Source organism: Podarcis cretensis (genome assembly GCF_951804945.1).
Source record: "Podarcis cretensis genome assembly, chromosome: 3".
In the NCBI taxonomy this organism is placed as follows: domain Eukaryota; kingdom Metazoa; phylum Chordata; class Lepidosauria; order Squamata; family Lacertidae; genus Podarcis; species Podarcis cretensis.
The window spans coordinates 123,644,477-123,665,288 of record NC_137172.1 but is presented as its reverse complement, the minus strand read 5'-3'; the positions used below and the strand labels follow the sequence as shown (position 1 = coordinate 123,665,288).

At 40.2% G+C, this 20,812-nt stretch overlaps 1 protein-coding gene across 8 annotated transcripts in view; it reads left to right on the top strand.

Annotated features, from left to right (window-relative positions):
* WDPCP (WD repeat containing planar cell polarity effector) overlaps positions 1 to 20,812 on the top strand; it is a 214,286-nt gene that overhangs the window by 93,337 nt on the left and 100,137 nt on the right. For all 8 annotated transcript variants that reach the window (XR_013836996.1, XM_079969828.1, XM_079969827.1 and 5 more), the window contains exons 9-11: positions 824 to 1,015; positions 10,358 to 10,967; positions 13,664 to 13,852. Coding sequence is in view for 7 of the 8 variants with exons in the window: in XM_079969828.1 (XP_079825954.1) it covers positions 824 to 1,015; positions 10,358 to 10,967; positions 13,664 to 13,852 (991 nt within the window). In the remaining variant the exon portion in view is untranslated. The remainder of the gene's footprint in view (positions 1 to 823; positions 1,016 to 10,357; positions 10,968 to 13,663; positions 13,853 to 20,812) is intronic.

Genomic DNA, 20,812 nt, shown 5'->3' with positions numbered 1-20,812 from the left:
TATGAATTGATTTGCATTGTTTCCATAAAACTACCTAAGGCATAGTCTCATACAAGCAAAACCTCTTAAAGATATGTTTCCAACACTTAATTTTAAAAACAGAGCAACTTTTAAAAGTTTGTCAGGCAGCTTGCTCTGCAGTAAACCAGATAAACTTGGAGACACAAACTTTTTAAAAAATTATGGTGCCCATCAATAAAGAATTGTAAGCAATGCTTCCATAATTCACATGTGATTTATAGAAATAATCATGCATGCAAATGAATTTTGCTGTGAACTCAAAATATATTGTTATAGTGGTAAGTATATATTTGTTCCTGTTACACAGGTTATTATTACCAGTTCACTATTAGTCCATATATTGCTTCTTTCCTCTAAAGCCAATGGATTGGTTTCTGTTCTGTAACACTCCTAATCCCCATAGCTTGAGGTAGACAGTGGTATTTCTTTCTCTGATCCATCCTCACAATAGCACTGAGAAACCAGCAGTGCTGTTTCTATTTCATAGATAGGGAACTGAGACTGAAATCTAGTGATGACTTTCACCGATCTTCTCCAAGTCCAAGTTCAATTCAAGACAAGACCATATTGTCTGCTGTGTTACATTAATTCTGGAGAGTTTCTTCACTACTATTCTGGGCTATCACTGCAAGTGAAATCAAAAAATAGATGGGATTCAACTGGAAAAGGAAGTAGTGTCTTCATTGGACAAATCATAGTTTTACATGCAGAATGATTTTGTGAGAACCTAGGTGTAGACAGCCTAAGTAACAAAAGTGTTGCTTTTCTAATTTCAGATGTGTCCTGCATTTTTTCCCCTCAGATATCTTATATTGATACACCCGAGCTAGGCAATAGAAGAACAAAGCATCATCTGGCAATAAATAGCAAAGAAGATCGAGTTATATGCTGGTGGTTGACGGCAAAGGATGAAGTGTGGCCTTGGTCTCCTGGTTCCAGTGAAAGGGAGAGAGCCAACTTGCTGCTCTTGACCTGTGAGCATGGCAGCTTGCAGGTAGACATTTAAATTAAATCCTGGTAATCTTCATGTTTAACACTGTTACTGTGTGTTGGTTATTTACTTATTTATTTATTTGAAAATGGTTTTACCCAACATTTCATCCCAAAGCGCTTCCAGAGTGGCCTACAGAAGATCAATAACACATGAGACAGCCACCTCAGGCTTACAGTCTAAAAAACAATGCATAAAGGAAAAAGGATGAGAAGGGTGGAAAAACACAAGCAAACTCAGGTGTTGTGTGGGTGTGTGGTCATTTTAAATAAACACAACAATCAATTTACAACAACAGTGTCATTCTTTAAAACAGCAGAAGAAATGAAAGAAAAAAAGTTGAAAAAGTCTTAAATGACCAGTTTGAATTGATGTTAGGCTGAAGTATTCAGGTCCAATAATTTTTGTCTGGAAAGGGGTGCCATCTGGTGAGGGGGCAGCCGGCCCCAATATTTTCAGTAAGGGGTCTGTGCCCCCCCCCCCAAAAAAAAATACTCTGCGGCAATCCTCTTATGCATGCTAAACATACTCAGCTCCTTCAATCGTTCCTCATGCAGCTTGGTTTCTTAATCATCTTGGTTGCCCTTCTCTGCCCACATTTCAACTTCTCAACATCCTTCCTAAATTGTGGTGCCCAGAATTGGACACAGTATTCCAGGTGTGGTCTAACCAAGGCAGAATAGAGTGGTACTATTAATTCCCTTGATCTGGATGCTATACTTCTGTTGATGCAGCCTAGTATAGCATTCACTTTTTTGCTGCTGTTGCTACTGCATCATCATCATATTATTGACTCATGTTAAGCTCGTGGTCCACCAGGATCCCTAGATCCTTTTCACATGTACTGCTAGTAAGCCAGGTGTCCCCCACCCTATATTTGTGCATCTGGTTCTTCCTGCCTAAGTGCAGAACCTGACATTTGTCCCCGTTTAAATTCGTTTTGTTACCTTGCACCCAGTTCTCCAATCTGTTACGGTCATTTTTAATTTTGATTCTGTCTTTGGCGGCATTAGCTACCCCTCCCAGTTTGGTGTCACCTGCAAATTTGATGAACATCCCCTCAATTCCTTCATCCAAGTCATTTATGAAGATGTTGAACAACAACAGGCCCATGACAGAACTCTGCGGCACCCCACTTGCCACTTTTCCCCAGGATGATGGGGAGCCAGTAATGAGTACTCTTTGGGTTCAGTCAGTCAACCAGCTACAAATCCACCTAACAGTTCCCTCGTTCAACCCACATTTTACAAGCTTCCTCGCAAGAATGGGGGACTTTGTCAAAAGCCTTACTGAAATCAAGATACACTATGTCCACAGCATTCCAAGTTTGTAACTCCATCAAAAAAAAGAAATGAGATTCATCTGGCATGACTTATTTTTGATAAACTCATTCTGGGTCTTAGTAATCACAGTATTCTTTTCTAAGTGCTCACAGACCGACTGTTGAATTATCTGTTCTAGAACCTTTCCTGATATTGACGTCAAGCTCACAGATCAGTAGTGGGTCTCCCCCCCCGTTCTGAAGATGGGGACAACATTTGCATGCCTCCAGTCTGCAGGGACCTCCACTGTTCTCTAAGAACTCTCAAACTTGATAGACAGAGGCTCTGAGATTACATCCACAAGCCCCTTTAGTATCCTTGGGTACCTCAGGCCCTAGAGATTCAAATTTATTTAAAGTAGCTAGATGTTCCCTTAGCACCTTGTTTCCTATCTTGGCCTACAGCTCCCTCCTTACATTGTTTATTCTGTTATCTCCAGGTTGGACACTGCTTTCAGGTGAAAACAAAGTAGCTTCTTCTTGTTTGTTCTTCCTCTTGTTCTTCATATGGATTGTCAGCAAAAATGTCCCAATATGTCTTCTACCCAATTCAGGATGGAGGGCAGAGTCTCAAGAAATTTCGGCAGGGGGGATACAGCATACCAAAATGTTCACCTTTTAAGATTTATGTTGGGAACAGTGCAACTGTCAGCCATATTTCTACTGAGATAATGATTCTGAGAAGATCACAAGTCCTTAGGAATGAAAGATGACAGGAACCAGCTTAGTAGCTTCTGGTTCCCTGCTAAGTTTCACTCAAGATAGTTGGTATCCGAACCCTGTAAAATGATGCCAGATTTAAATGAATAAAAACAACAGATTTCAAATAAAGTAAAATGAATAGAACCCACAATATCAACAAATTAGACTGTTCACAGAAATGGGAATACAGTGCATAAGCAATAAATTTGTAGGTAGAGCCTTAAATGTTTAAGCAATGAAGGAAAAAACAAATACACATTTCTTCAGGAGTGTATGTAGGAGTCTCCATGTATTGAAATTTTCACTCAGCATTTCTAATTAGGTTTTTTTACACAGTTTCATAGTGTGAAATTAAACTAGCAGTTTGCTAACATCTGTAAAGTAAATCAAACAGTTTTCTCATCTTAAAGACAGACAATTCAGTCACAGAGGGCTAATTTTTATGTTTCCTTTATTTTCCTTTTTATCTTTCTGGTAAGCCAATTTTCTGCATAAAATCTAATGTTTAAAACTATTCTTCCTTCAGTATGGGGGCTTTATCCCTTCTTCTCTACTTCTATGCAAAATGATGCAATTATTTATGTGCTTCAAAGTGTGCAGAAAAGAGCAAGTACCTATTGAAATAAGAATCAGGATTATTATTTTGCATCCCAAACATAAGGTTACAAGGACTATACATAAGATAGCAAATGCTCTAATTGCAAAGATTAGTTAAGCTTTTAATGGTTCATCTTTTCTTTTTGTCTGGACTAAGGTTATATAGATAGTGCTCTTTTCTTGATTAGCTAGATCAGGCTGCTAAAATGGAAATGTGCAACAATTGTACGTAGCAATTTTTAAAGTAGAAAACCAATCTAATTATATTGAATTATATTTTAATATTACTTTCTGCTACCATTACTGTTAATACACTAAAAAAAGTTGCATCATGTCTGCTTAGTGCAGCTTATACACTACATGATGGGTAAGGCAGAGAAGTCCCTGCTCACATTACTTAAAAGTTAGAGTTCTGTCTGCAGGGACCTTTCTGTGATGTCCATTTACTGCTGTGTACAAACTAAATAAGAATATGGATTTGGGGAGCAGACAATTAATGTCTCCCAACTCAGACAATTCAGGCAATCTTCTACTAGAAATGGGCAGGTCAATCTTTTTTCAGTCAGTATCAGTTTTGCATGTGTTCATTCATTAGTCTGTTGAGTTTTCTTAATTTTTTTTAATCTGCATGAGAATTTGTTTTTAAATACAGTAATGCATTTTATCATAAGATACATATTCAGATACATATATTATCCCAGTATTCATAATTCTAAGTTTTATGCTGAAATACATATTTTGTACTGTGCTTTGGTACTTTTTGAGAGGACAACTATTATCACAAATTTTAGAGAACTGTCAAATCTGAAGTACATTCTCTTCTGCACATTTTTCTGGGAAGTGCACTGCAATTCATAGAAATCAAATTCCTCAAGCCTCCCCATCTCTTATACTCTTAGTTATAGGGAGCAGAATAGAATAGGCAAATAGAACTATTCCACTCACTATGTTTGAGAAGTATGGAGCTGCAGTGCAAAAAAATTCTCAACAAATCTAGAAGAGGCATCACCATTTGGAATGGAAACACTAATCCAAATCAGAAAATACTGCTTTCTTATATGCAGTTGTGCCACTTGTTCCAGCTCTTACTTCAGAACATCCAGCTTCTTAAAGCATATTTTAGTTGTTTATGTTTTGCTCTTTAAGTTTGTTATCAGCCCTGGATGCTATTTTTGAGGAAAACGCTAGGGTGCAAATATTTTTTAATAAATAAATAGTATTGAGGTGTTTCTTATTCTTGAAATGTTGATCTGGTGACCTTTTTATGAAATGAAAAGTGATGCTGTGTAGAAAAGCAGATGAAGTTTAACTTTTTTCTCTCATTACCATCATCTTGCAATATTCTGCGGAAAAGGTGTGTTGTGCCCTTATTGCAGTTTTCAAAGAATGGATGTCGCCATTCTCCTTCCATTATTACACTGTCTCAAACTCATCAGGTATAACTGCGGGAAAATGTTTTTCTCAAAGTCTTTCTCTCCATACACAAATATGAACAGCTGTATGCCCACTTTTTATGATTGATTTTATTTATTTTTAGTCTTCTTTTTGAAGAAAGCTCTAACTGCTCTGTTACCTATTTGTCTACTACCAGTGTGTCTCCAGAGCCTCCCCCCCCCCCCCCCGGGACTAATTTGCAGTAGTGTTCTTGGACAAATAGTCAAAAAGCATGACTGCTTTCAGTAAGATGATTATTTTCCCTTTCCCAAAACTATACTTTTTGATATCTTTTGCACAATTCAGTTATTATAACTTTCCCATGGTTGTTTCAGTCTAACTTTGTTAGCCTTATGGGTCACTGAACCTACATTTCTTCATCTATTATTCTGTAGTTGTTTGTTCTGAATCTACTGACATGAGCAGGAAATCCCAGTGTTTTTGTTGTTCATTAAATTTTTTGGCCTACTAATTTTTAGCCTACTATACAGATACCAGTGTGGAATACGAAAACATGAAATAAAACTGGGAATACAGTAAATCAAAATAATAAAAAGAAAATCAGAATGGACAAACAGGGGCCCAGTTTCAGAATGTTGCGCTCTTAATTTTTACAGAATTCATTCTTATTAACCAATAGGATACTGTTGTTTACATAGTCACTTTTTATAACATAGGTCAGAGCTGAGTTAAGAGCTGCTATAAAAGATGATCTTCATAACAAAGATAACCTTTTCCTGCTTGTTTCCAACTTGTTTCTTTTTCCTGATGGGTCCCAAGTTGAGTTTTGGTGGAGAGAGGCATTGCAGAGTCATCATTATTGCCATCACCTTTTCCTTCCTGGCCCACAGCAGGGATTGTTCCCAAGTTTTTTGTCAGGGGGGCGAGAAGCACAGTGCAAAGGCAATCATTATTATGATCATTTCCTCATACACCCCTGATTTTGAGAGGCTTGTAGATGACATTCAGACTCAAACATCACACCAGTTGGGACTGGTATTGTTCAACCAGTACTCTGGTGAGTTTTTAATGTATTTGATTTATATTTTCCTTGTATTTCTATTATTTTCTATTCCACAAAGATAGTTTTTTTAAAAAAAATACTTGCCATCCAGCATTAAGTATATTTTTATATTTGTGACTATGCATGTATACGGCTGTCTGTAGTAATTCAAAATTATTCTTGGATTCAGCTTTCTTCTATTTTCTAGCTCTAATCCACAGCAGCATAGCAGTGGCAGATAACTGAGACTTAGCATTGTCTGGGGGGAAATAAAGTTTTTCTTTTTTTTAATATTTATTAAGGTTTTGCACAACAAAACAAACATCACAATCAAGAAAAACAAAAAGAAAAGACGATCAAAAACAACACAGTTTAACAATGAAAGAAGAAGAAAAAAGAAGAAGTAATCAAAAAAGAAACAAAAAACAGAGAAAAGATTATTTCTTACTTACTATCTTTATAACCCTCTTTCCTGACTTCCTCACATCTCCCTTTTCTGTGTTCCCCTTTACACAATCAAATTCAGCAATTCCCTACCCTCTTTCCAATCTTATTCAATAGTATACATTTCAACCTATTATGCCTTTAGTTTCCTTTACTTTTAAAACCATTTATCACATGTTCTTTATAACTTAATCCTTTATATCATTTGTTTAATCTCGACATAATAATACTCTGATCTTACCCCTTTTTTTTCTTCAAAGCATTTTTACATATTTCTTTTTACCATGTCACTGATGCCCTATTCTCTTTATAACCAACCTCATTTTAACATTCAAACATTTTGCAATGTTTTTGGAGATATTCTTTGAACTTCTTCCAGTCCTCTTCCACCGACTCTTCTCCCAGGTCTCGGATTCTGCCAGTCATTTCTGCCAGTTCCATATAGTCAATCACTTGCATCTGCCATTCTTCCAGGGTGGGCAAATCTTATGTCTTCCAATACTTTGCGATGAGTATTCTTGCTGCAGTTGTTGCATACATAAAGAATGTTCTGTCTTTCTTTGGCACCAATTGGCCGACAATGCCCAAAAGGAAGGCCTCTGGTTTCTTAGGAAAGGTAAACTTAAATACGTTTTTTAGTTCATTATAGATCATTTCCCAGAAGGCCTCAACCTTTGGGCATGTCCACCAAAGGTGAAAGAATGTTCCCTCAGTTTCTTTACATTTCCAGCATTTGTTGTCAGGCAGGTGATAAATTTTTGCAAGCTTGACTGGGGTCATGTACCATCTATAGATCATTTTCATAATATTTTCTCTTAAAGCATTACATGCTGTAAACTTCATATCAGTGGTCCACAACTTTTCCCAGTCAGCAAACATAATGTTATGACCAATGTCATGTGCCCATTTAATCATAGCTGATTTAACTGTTTCATCCTGAGTATTCCATTTTAGCAGCAAGTTGTACATTCTCGAAAGTATCTTAGTTTTAGGTTCTAACAATTCTGTTTCTAATTTCGATTTTTCCACCTGGAAGCCTGTTTTTTTATCCAAGTTAAAGGCCTCTCTAATTTGATGGTAGTGTAACCAATCTCACACTTTATCTTTTACTTTCTCTAAACTCTGCAATCTCAATGTGTCTCGATCTTGTTCTAGTATCTCCCAATATTTCGGCCACTTGGCCTCCATATTGAGTTTTTTCAAAGCCTTAGCCTCCATAGGTGATAGCCACCTTGGGGTCTTGTTTTCCAATAGGTCTTTATATCTTGTCCAGACATTAAACACAGCTTTCCTGACAATATGGTTTTTGAATGCTCTATTAGCTTTTACCTTGTCGTACCACAAATATGCATGCCACCCAAAAGCATTATTAAACCCTTTCAAGTCCAAAATGTCAGTGTTTTCAAGAAGTAGCCAATCTTTCAACCAGCAGAATGCTGCTGATTCATAGTACAACTTCATGTCTGGCAGGGCAAACCCCCCTCTTTCTTTAGCGTCAGTCAATATTTTAAATTTTATTCTGGGCTTTTTGCCCTGCCAGACAAATTTAGAAATATCTCTTTGCCACCTCTTGAAACAATCCATCTTGTCCACAATCTGTAAAGTTTGAAACAAAAACAGCATTTTTGGCAATACATTCATCTTTATAGCAGCAATCCGACCCAACAAGGAAAGCTTCAATTTTGACCAAATTTCTAGATCTTTCTTAACTTCTATCCAACATTTCTCATAATTATCTTTAAATAAATTCAAATTTTTAGCCGTCATGTTAATCCCTAGGTATTTCACTTTCTTAACCACAGTTAAGTCTGTCTCCTTCTGAAACCTTTCTTTTTCCATTGTTGTCAAATTTTTCTCTAAAACCTTGGTTTTTTGCTTATTCAGTTTAAATCCTGCCACATGACCAAATTCTTGAATCAATTCTAACACCCTTTTCGTACTAGATTCTGGCTCCTGTAATGTCAAAACCAAGTCATCTGCAAAAGCCTTAAGTTTATATTGTTTAGCTCCGACCTTAATTCCCTGGATCAGCCGGTCCCATCTGACCATTTTCAAAAGCACCTCCAGGACCGAAATAAATAGCAATGGAGAGATAGGGCAGCCCTGTCGTGTTCCTTTTTCTATTCTAATCTCTTCTGACACCACATTGTTAACTATCAATTTAGCTTTTTGTTCTGAATAAATTGCTTCTATGCCATTTTCAAACCCCCGTCCCACTCCCATTCCCTTAAGATTTTTCTTCATAAAATTCCAAGAAATATTGTCAAAGGCCTTCTCCGCGTCAATAAAAATTAAAACTGCTTTTGTATTAATATTCATTTGCAATAGCTCCAAAATGTCAATAATGTTCCTTGTATTATCAGAGAGATGTCTGCCTGGAAGAAAGCCTGCATGATCTTTATGTATCACTTCATTTAAAACTCTTTTTAATCTATTAGCTAAAATATCTGCAAAGATTTTGTAATCCACATTTAAAAGGGTTATGGGACGGGAGTTCTTGAGTTGTGTCTTTTCAAATTCAGATTTTAGTATTAATGTGATGAAAGCTTCTTTCCACGACTCCGGCGCCTTCTTTCCCTCCAGAATCTCATTGCACACCTCCTTTAATGGTTGAGTTAAATAGTCTTTCAAAGTCTTATAGTACTTGGAGGTTAATCCATCCGGTCCTGGAGACTTGCCTAGTTGCATGTTTTGAATGGCACCTTCAATCTCCTGTTCTGTTATTTTGTAGTTCAATATTGTCTTATTTTCTTGAGATATTTTTTGTAATCCATTAGTTCTTAAGAATTGGTCTGTCTCAGTCTCGTTCTGTGGCCCCTGGGTATAGAGTTGTTTAAAGTATCTCTGGAAGCACTTTCTAATCTCCACAGGATTCTGAATGTTTTTTCCTTCAACCTCAAGATTTGTAACCGTGTTCAGCTTCTGTCTTTTTTTCAACTGCCACGCTAGCAGTTTCCCACATTTAGAAAATAAAGTTTTTCAAACATTCTTGTTATCGAACAATAACAAAAATGAATTGATGTTTTCATATTTGAACCATTTTATGTTCCAGTCCCTTTTCTTATTCTGTTCTTTTGGAGGTGGCAGCCATTTTGTGTTAGGCCACACCCGGGCAGCAGCCATTCCCTGATTGGTGCCTTTGCACCTTCTCAAAATTCCAAATGTACCCTTAGACCCAAATAGGTTGGTGACCATTGGTGAACACAGTGTTTCTGCTTCCTAAATTTTAGGTATTTTATGAATGATAATAATAATCGTGGGTGATATCTAATCTTAATCAATCTCAGAATAGACCCATTGAAATCAAGTAACAACCTCATTAATTTAAGTGAGCAGACTCTGACAATTACTTAGTCAGATATCACTCAATAACTTCAGTCTTTTATATGCTTACACAAAGGTCAGAATGTCAAAACCACAAAAAATACCATTTTCTAAGACTATTAAAGTCCATCTACATAATTTTATAGTTGGCTGCACAATTCTCTCCAAAATCAAGAATAGATATGATATGGCCTGAGAATTCAAGGATTAAGTTATATAACTGATTGATATTTTTGATTTGGTAACAAATACAGTCTGAGTGGTCCATATTTTCATTAGATCAAAGCTTCTGTCACGACAATGTTCCACAAGGCTAATAATGAACAAATATTGGAAAGGACTGAAAGGCAACAATAGATTTTATTACTTACAATAACTTTATCATCTGCCATGTGAATGGGTCCTATGGTAAAGCAAATAATAGACTTCCATTATTAGAATTTATTAGCATTAGATTGATTAAATCCATTCAGAGCTAAACTAAATTGTTTTGAAATTGGGTGTGTGTGTTGTTTTACAGATTCTGAGTTACATACGTACCGATGGGGATCCACTTGATGCCGGCTTTAGCTCATGTAATCCTTATCAGATTCATACTGTAGAACACGCTTTCAATGCAGACCACGAGCCCATGGCTGACAGCTGCGTCTATGAGTACGTTAAGAATAAAGTTCAGTGTGTGGCAGTCACTAAAATACCACTGCTATCAAAGGCCATCAGCTGCTGCCGGAACATTACAGAAGACAAACTTGTTCTGGGGTGTGAAGATTCTTCAATAGTCCTCTATGAAGCCTACCGTCAAGTAACTTTATCAGCAGAGGCAGAACTATTGCCTGTCTTAATGTGTTGCCACCCCAGTGAAGCCATAGTCCTGGTCGGTAGTTCACAAGGGGAGCTTCAGCTGTTTGACATGGCACTATCTCCAATTAAAATGCAGGTTTTAGCTGAAGACTTCTCAACCAAATCGACTTTGCAGTTCAGTGAACATTTTGATGTATCCAGCAGCCTCATCCAGATCCAGTGGGCTGCTCCTAAAGTTTCATGTCCAAGTATGGATGATGTAGATATCCATGATCTTCTCTTACTTAGGTTTGACAAAGGACCTCTTGGAGTGCTGCATTTTAAAGTTGGTAAGTTGATGCACTGTTTGTGGCAGAAGGGATTATGTTCTATAATTAACTGGTGCTGTTTTATAGTGAATCCACAGGAAAGGGATTTCTACATTTTTCAAGCAGTTCAAATTGCAAATAGTGTAAATAATGATATTGTTATTTTATTATATTTATATACTCAACTCATTCCGTCATAAAACCCAAGACAGTGTACATGTAGCACCCATCCGTGTGTAGGGAGTACCATGAGTATTTGCAGGGGCCAGACCCTGGGTGCAGTGAGGAGTTGCAGAACCAGGCCCTTGCTGTGTTTGTCTTGGAGTCGAGGGTGGCCTGGCTGGTGTGGCCAAGACAGGAGATGTGCAGCACCTGGAGGCAAACCCAAGAGGAGTATATAAGGCCAGCATCTCCCCCTGGTTCTTGGCCACAGCAACATGGTTTATACCCTGCTGTTGCCAGTTCCTGCTTTTGCTTCTGATTCTGCTTCAGTTCCTGATCCAGCTTCAGTGATCCTGGCCTTGCTCCAGTTTCTTCTACTTTACCAGTTTCTGTTTCTGCATTCCAGCCTCATCGAGTTTCCATCCCCCATTGAACTACTACCATTGTTACCATCCGACCCAGACTGTTCACTAACCAGACCCAAACCTGCTTAGTTTCTGCAAATAGGTGGTCTAATGTGCCTCTAGACCATACCCATTTTCTGTTCTATTATTTGTCCAAATCCATTTTTTAAAACTAAATCTAACATTTATGCTTTTCAAAAGATGAAAGAGTGAGATATTAGAGGAAACAGTCATGCACATCAGCACAGGAAATAATTGAAGTCTGTTCACATTGCAACTGCAATTAGATGCATAGACACATTCCAATTGCAAATTAATTATCAACAATTTACAATCAAACATAGGTGCAGATTTAGTCATATATATATATATTGTAAATTGTCCTTGTTACCCAATAAATCTATTAAATAGAGGGGGGGGGACCCTTCTAGATATCCTGAGACATTTTGTCCAGTAGTGTGTTTAATAGTTGCAGACATCTACATGGAATTATATAATTAAAACAATTATTTGATGTATTCATACATGTTGTCTATTTTTAATGCCTCTAAATTACCCAGTTACCTGTCAAAACAGAAGGCACTCTGCCTCCATGTACCTTGTTCTCCACAGTTCTCCCCTGTGGCTCCTACTCACAACAGCTTTCCAGAAAGCACAGCTTTCCTTTTCCTATCTCTCGCACATTTGTGTTTTTTCTGAGACAAACAGGCTCTCAGCACAGGGATTTAGAGGCCTTTCTGCTAATTGCCAGCTTGTAAACTTAATTGGACTGTCTCCCTGGGTACTGTTCCTAAATCAATTAGGCAGTGAGTTGGCTGTCACCTTTTTTTTACCAAAGTAGGTCACTTGGAAGTGTACCACCCAAGAGAAGTCAAGAACCCAAATGGGAAGATGCTTACCTCCATGGTTAAAAGTTATCACACATTAAAATTTGTTGTGTGGGTTTCCATCAAATCAATACTGTGCTTGAGATATTGTTGCCCCGACTCATCTTGTTCATTAGATAAAATACAGTATTAAAATATCCTCCAAAATATATCTAGGATAGCATTTGGATGTTTTTTCTCTTGACCTTTTTATGCATAGTTTAATAGCTTTGGTAGCTAAAACTAATATAACTCTAGATCTAATTAAATGTAATGATTATTTAAGAAGCATGTGTAACAGAGACTTGGTTGGATGAAACAGATGGGCCTGTTCTTGCCACTGCTTGTCCACCAGGTTTCTCTTATGCACAGCAACCCAGGTCATTTGGGCGGGGAGAGGGGGTTGTAGCGATTTTTAGGAAGTCATTAGCTTGCACCAGGCGTCCTCTTGGGAAGACCCAGTTTTCTGAGTGCATGTTCTGGAAGTTGGATAATAGGGCCAGTACAGGATTCCTTTTGGTGTACTGACCTCCCCGCTGCACCAAGGATTCCCTGCCCAAGTTGCTTCAGGTCATGGCAGATGCTCTCCTGGAAACACCTAGTTTGGTTGTTCTAGGAGATTTTAACATCCATGCCAACACAACCTTACAAGGGACTGCTTGGGACTTTCCCGGAATAAGTTTAGCCCAACTCATAGTCATGGACATGCCTTAGACCTGGTGTTCACATCTACGGATGTCTGTGATCTGACACTAAGTAAAAGTGAAACAAAAGAAGTCCCATGAACAGATCACTTCCCGGTGCAACTGGACTTCTCCGCGACCCTTCCCCTCTGCAGGGAGGTGGGACGATTCGGATGGTCCGCCCCTGCCATTTAATGGATCCAAATGGTTTCCAGAGAGTGGTAAGGGATGTTTTATCCCAAGTTGATGGCCTTTCAGCTGATTCCCTGGTGGCACGCTGGAATGCGGAGTTAAACTGGGCTATTGACTGTCTCGCTCCAAAGCGCCCTCTCCGATTGCATGGAGCCTGGACAGCCCCGTGGTTTTCCCCAGAGCTGAGGGCGATGAAACGGAGCTGAGGGAGATGCATTTATATACTGCCTCTTGCACCCAAGGCAGTTTACAGTTTTGTCACAGAGGGATAGGTGAAAGTCAAGAGTCCTGCATTAGCTGAGCAAAAGGGCTTTATTCTAGCACAAAGCCACCAATGGATACACTCTTTAATGTCTGCCACTGTTGGAAAGCACTAACTTTGTCCACGATTGTGGTGTTTCCTCTGACAGGTGTCATCCCAAGAGGCCAGCTTGGCCTTGTAGAAATCATCCAGGAGTATATTCATCAGAATGAGATACATGAGGCAATTAATATCCTGAGCAGCATGAACTGGAACATAATGGGCCATCAATGCTATATAAGCCTAAGTGCCATACTAAACTATCTTCTCAGACAAAAGCTGAATCTTACGAGAGAAGGTACATTTTTCTGCATATCATAAATATGAGTAGCTGAATCATGAAAATAATAGCAGACATTGAACAGATGACTTTAGTCTTAACTTGTTATGGTCAGAGTTATATTTGTACTTGTGTTAAAATGAAGTTGTGTGCAAACAGAAGATGTTCAGTATCATATATCAATTTACTCTTGTTTAAGAAAGACGGGCACCAAACTTATCATTTCAACTGAAATAGTAGTTGAAATGTTCCATTCTGTTTCGTACTGTTATCAGTGGTGTGTATGCATGGACATTACTTTCCTCTTCGTGAATCAAAAACCTCATTTGGGGTGACTTTTTCTTAAGATAACTGTTAATAATTTGCATTTATTCAGTGGTGATTGGTTAAAGAAATACATCAATCAGCTTTACATGTTACCTGTTGTATACCCTCATACTTCTTTCCTCCTCTTGCTGTATCTCCCCTGTTGCCTACAGTGATGTCTGAAAGCTCCCTACATTGGCAGATCAGTTCAAGGCTCAGGCTCATCTTTGCTTGATCCTGGTGGGATGGTTCTCCAATGAATAGCTGTGTGTGTGTGTTAGAACTGTGCTATTTCCAGGATTTAGATAGGAGGAAAATTAAGCAGGAAAACTTCATGCCATGACTCAGCATGGAGGTACAGCTGGGCACCAAGCTTGCCTTTGTGGTAAGAAGGGGGTGTAGGATATGGGGAACAGCAGATACTAGAAAATTTGCTTGCTGCCCAAACCTGCCCCCAGGCCATCAGGCCGAGGCAGGCAATCCCCAACACTGCAGTGTGAGATGCAGGACTGATTACCTATGTTTAATATTCCAGCAGACAAGGTCAAAATCTCCTCTTAGAAAACTTCTGAAAGTACACAGTGGGAAAGTGGAAGATGGCGGGGATGGGTGGGAGGGAGAGGCTTTTCACGAAATTTTGTTTTAAAATATGTGTATTATATATAGCTGTCTTGTTGAGTTCTTCCCTACATGCAACCCTGCTAATTCTGCTTTACAGTAGAGTTTTATGCCATCCAGGATTTATCCTATACAAGCCTAACAAAACCTGTCATGGTAATTTGTTTTCTTTTTATTAGAGGAACCCAGACAGCCCTTTCATTTGTAATGATTTGACGGTTATCTTTGAGATCTTCATTTCTGCCGTCAACATCAAGCTGTGCTATCTAATGAATCTGTAACTGTGCTAATACTTACTCGTATTCCATGTGGGCCGTAGCATTTCAGAAGTGCAAAACATGCTGTAAGGAAAACAGCAACAGCAAGAGAGCATGCCTCCCCCCCCAATAACCTACTGTATTAAATTTTAATCAAAATTGATTGGTGCTTTTGAAGGGAAACACCTTCAAAGTTCAGCTTATCTCACTGTCTAGATTCAAGATACTGCAAAACCTCATTTCCTAACAGGTTGCCAATGCTCATAACACTGGACTATTAGAGCCTTCAGTGCTATCAAATCTTATAAAATAAAATGTACCTATGCTTAGAACTAAACGATAATTATCACTGAATACCGAATTGGTTAGTTCAAACAGACATTTATGGCAGCATATCAGAGAGAGAAATTTCCCTACAGGTCAAACACCTTTAAAGCACTTGAAAACTTTGATTAACTAAAATTCAGTTTGCCCATCTGCCTTGAAAGGAGCGTCTGTATCTCAAATCAAATTGTATCTGCAGCTAAAGGAAGAGAGGGATTTCTATCAATTATACTTTGCTTCTAGATGACAACAGAATTTTATTCCCTTTTTTGCGCTCACCTAGCAGTCATCTATGTTGTTTAACATCTACATCAGAGCTTTCCAAACTGTGTCCCCTGACGTGTTAGCGTTTAAGCTGCGGTGTGTAGGTGTGTCGTGCAAATGCTCCTGGATCTCCTCCCAGGGCTGGAAAGGGGTTAGTTTAACCTCTGGTTTGCTAGTAAAACTGAATTACTGTGTTGTGAAATGATGCAAGTCTAAAAAGTGTGCCACCAACATGAAAGTTTGGAAAGCTCCGATCTACATGAAACCACTGAGTGGAGCCAGGCTGCTCACCATGAGAAGACAGTTTGAGCATATTACACTAGCTGCCAATTAGTTTCTGGGCTCAATTTAAAGTGCTGGTTTTGACATATAAATGTCGCTGAACTTCGCTCGGTTATTGCTTTTGTCGGACCTGCTGAAGCATTTGGGGGGTATTTTTTACTGCTTTTGTTGAGCCAATCTCATGGAATTTGCTTGGGACGTAGAACAGCTGACAGGCGCTGTTTCAACCCAGGGTGGCTGGAAAAAAGCTTTTATCGGACGCCCCGATCAATTGGCAGTGGGTGTGTCCATCGCTGTGCGTGGGGAGCAGGGCATTTGAGGGGAGTGCTGTCTCAATTGCCGCTCTCGCTTTACAACTTTGCCGCCCTTGTGGCGAAAAAGCTTCCGGATTTCTCCGTTCCTGGCCACCTCCCCCTCTCAGCTTCCCCTGCCCGAACTGCTCCCTTCAACATTGCCCTCGCGGCTTGATAATCGGCTTCCCTTCCCCACCCCCAGCCATTTTCTACCTTTGCTTTCCTCTTCCTCTGTGCCGCGCTCTGCTGCGCTTAATGCTGTTGTTGGTTGCTTTCATTTGGATATTTCCTCCACTTGTGTTCAAGCTGTCTCCCAGCTTGTTTCCTCGCCCCAAGCTGTGGAGTATACCAGGAGGCCAAACGGGCTCCATGAAGTGAGAGAGGGGGCTTAGGAACAATTGTGTCAACAGCTCAAGCCATTTGGATGTTTCAGAGATCAGCCAGGACTTTGACAAGGGTGCCAGTCATATCAGCCAGGGGGAAACCCAGAGCTGTTTGGAATCCCACTGGATCCATCAGCCTCTGTGAAGGGGAGAAGATGCTGACAGCCTAAATCTCAACAGGAAGTGATCTGACCATGACAAGGGACAGATGTCAATGTCCCTCACTTTCAAATCAACCTCTTCCTGCCCAGTTGAGAAAGGAAGGTCCAGAGTGTGGACTACCATGTGCGTTGGACCGGTCACATGTTGGGACAGCCCCATGGTTGTCATGGTGGTCATGAAGTCCTGAGCTGCCCCAGAGCCAGCTGCCTTGGCATGGATGTTGAAGTCTCCCAGAACCAGCAGTCTGGGAGCCCTCAACACCACCTTCGAGACCAGCTCTGTCAGCTCAGGCAGGGACACTGCTGGGCAGCAAGGCAGGCAGTAAACCAGCAGAATCCCTAATCTGTCCCAACTCCCCAGTGCCAGGAACACACGCTCTTGATTCCCTCCCAACTGGACAGAGAGCCTGGTGAGAATCTCTATAGCCCACAGCAACTCCCCCTATAACCGCCCTGAGACCTGTGGGTATAGGACGGTATATAAATTCAATAAACAATAAATAAACAATAACAACCTGTTTCTGGACAATTGCACATTTGTCAGCTGTATGTGCATCTGGTGTTTAAATGCTTTTTGTCATCAATATTATAAATATGGTAAACCCCCTTTGATGGCTCCTTTACCAATTCCTCCTCTTTGTTCTCTGCCCATTTAGGGGAAGGAAAGTTTTATATAGGAAACCGTTTGGGAGGACCAGGAAAGTGATTGTTTTCAAATGTCAGCGGAGCTCCTTGGTGAAACTGACAATGCAGAGGGAGGAAAGACATTATTATTATTATTATCATCATCATCATCATTAATAAATCTGTTAGTCACTTTATCTTGCCTAAGGCAACCCAAAGTGACTTACAACCAAACAAAAACAAAATAAAACCCCATGGATACATTAATAACAGGGGAAGGAAATATATTTAAAATGCCCAATCTACGTCTAAACAGCTACAGATAATAAAAGGCCATACCAATTTCACTAATATCTGGAATCTTCCAACTCCCTTCACTTCACCTCAGTCTGGAGGAAGCATCCAGGCAATGCATGACGCCACAGCTGTCTGAAGACTGCTACTGGCAGTGGCCTCCCACCCCTCTTCCCATTATCTGGGCAGAATGGTGACAGCGGCTGTTGTCCGTGTAAAAAGTAAGGCGCAAGACATTCAGTTCATTCCAGAAGCAGTACAATAAAATCTTAAGGCAAGTTCTTCCATCGCCTGTTGCCTCCATGGGGATGCTGATGACAGAACAGCACTAGTAAATATCAGTGAGTCAGCTGCAGGGGAGGCAATCAAAGCCCAAGAAGGGTAAATTTTTGAGAGCTAGGACAAAACTGGGGAGGGGGTAATCCCCAAGCTCTTCCAATGCCCCTTAAGGGGGAAGCAAATCCTGCATCAATAGGAGTATAGCATCTAGATCAAGGGGAGTAATAGTGCCACTGTATTCTGCTCTGGTCAGACCTCACCTGGAGTACTGTGTCCAGTTCTGGGCACCACAGTTCAAGAAGGACACTGACAAACTGGAACGTGTCCAGAGGAGGGCAACCAAAATGGTCAAAGGCCTGGAAACGATGCCTTATGAGGAACGGCTAAGGGAGCTGGGCATGTTTAGCCTGGAGAAGAGGAGGTTAAGGGGTGATATGATAGCCATGTTCAAATATATAAAAGGATGTCACATGGAGGAGGGAGAAAGGTTGTTTTCTGCTGCTCCAGAGAAGCGGACACGGAGCAATGGTTCCAAACTACAAGAAAAAAGATTCCACCTAAACATTAGGAAGAACTTCCTGACAGTAAGAGCTGTTCGACAGTGGAATTTGCTGCCAAGGAGTGTGGTTGAGTCTCCTTCTTTGGAGGTCTTTAAGCAGAGGCTTGACAACCATATGTCAGGAGTGCTCTGATGGTGTTTCCTGCTTGGCAGGGGGTTGGACTCGATGGCCCTTGTGGTCTCTTCCAACTCCATGATTCTATGATTCTATGATTCTATAAAGCTTTCTCTTGCAATGGAAGCTAGGGAAACTTCATAGAATCATAGAATTGTAGAGTTGGAAGGAACCCCGAGAGTCATCTGTCCAGCCCTCTGCAATGCAAGAATCCTGCTCACAGCCAGGGACATAGCAAGGGGGCTGCAGTAGGTGCAGTTTGCCCCAGGTGTCCCCACTGAGGGTGTGTGTGACAAAATGGCGGGCGGCACTCACTGCAGGGTCTGCAGCATGCCCGAGCCACGCGTCTCTGCTGGGAGTGACGCGATGGCTTGAGCTCCCACAGGCTCTGCTCTGCCCCAAACAGTCCACCCGTTGCCTCCCCCTCAGCTGTAGGGCGGCTGAGTGGGAGGAGGCAGGCAGACTCCTCAGAGGCCCTGTGGTGCCCCCATGGCAAGCTGGGTGCAGGGCACATGTGTTGCCCCAGGCTGCCCACAGCTGTCCCTGGGTGGGCTCAAACCACCAACCTTCTTAACTGCCAGACGCACTGAGCCTTTGCACCATCTGTCTCTACCCTGTTCCCCCTGCACCCACCATTCGTCCTGTTCTTTGAAGGGGTGGAGATGATTTGGGTGTGTCTTCTTAAGATATTCCATTTTTCCATGAAAAGGATATCTGAGCACACTAGCACTGGTGCACTTAGCAATGTGTTAATTTAAAAAGCAAACAAACTGACATTGGTGAAACTGACAGGACTTTGCCAACACCAATTGACAGTTTCACTGCAGGGCAAGGGAAGGGCAGTAAAACAAATGAGTGATGGGCAGGCAGGTAGAAAGGCAGGGCTACATTCCTAACCAACCACCACTTCGTACCTGGTGAGACAATAGTCCTATTTATCAGTTCACTTCTGAAAGCTTTATGCTGTTATTCCCAGCGACAGAAGCTCTAAATATCACTGCCCCACCAACCCCATGAAATGTGACAATGAGGAAACTGTAAGAATGCTGTATTTTGGAAATAATAATCTCAGGCATAAGTGAATGAGCAAATAGTGTTGTTACTGAAGGAAAGTCTAGTGTAGAAGGAAGGATCCCAAAATGGCATTATGCATGCAAGTGTTTATAATAAAGGGTTTATGGCAGGCATAGGCAAACTCCAGCCCTCCAGATGTTTAGGACTACAACTCCCATCATTGGGAATTGGTCCTGTTAACTAGGGATGATGGGAATTGGTCCTGTTAACTAGGGATGATGGGAATTGTAGTCCCAAACATCTGGAGGACCGGAGTTTGCCTATGCCTGGTTTATGGCCTGTCATTAATCCCAACACATTATATTCCTTATGTAACCTACATATATTTTTGCCTAGTTATTTAAACTACTACTTGCAGGATAGCCCTGAGTGTACTGTAGGAACTTCCACCTTCCTCCAGATGGGGTGAAAGCCCCTGCTTTTATTAATGTTGTAGTTTTCATGCCACATTTTATTTTATTATTTTATTATTTTTATTGTTTGCTTAATTTCTTTAACATATTTTATTAGTGTGTTATACCCAAAAAGATGGTCAATAAATAGTGTGCTCTCAGTTTTATTTATTAAAATAAGATATTCATTGTTACTGTCAATGACCAGCATAATAGGTTTTATTTATTGAAATGAGTTATAGACCACTTCCCATCCAAGGATCCTGAAGTATTTTACAGAATAAAATTCCAATTTTTAAATGTTAAAAACTTTCAAACCTATCAAATAAGTATTAATATATACATAAAATTAAACCAGGTACCACCAATGAGCATTGTCAGGGATTCTACACAATATCTAAAATGGACCAGTGAGCCTGAGCGAACGAATGTGTTTTTAAGTCTTTGTAAGCACCTTACTATGGGAGCCTCCCGCAAAGCAGTTATTTCTTCCATGGCCGGCAGCTGTGTGCAAACTAAAAGAGAACGGTTGTGGTGTAAAAACTTGAAATATTTATGGACAAGAGAAACATTCAATACTTTTTAAAAAATGCTACAAAGGAGAAGTTGCTGCTGATTGGGAAGGAAGTACTTTGGAATGTAGCAATTATATACTCTCATTAAGATAGCATTCTTCTGGTAGCTATGTTAAGTCACCCTGAATAATTCTGAAGGCAGAAAAGCAGTCCTGCTGTTGTCAATGCTCCTTGTAGA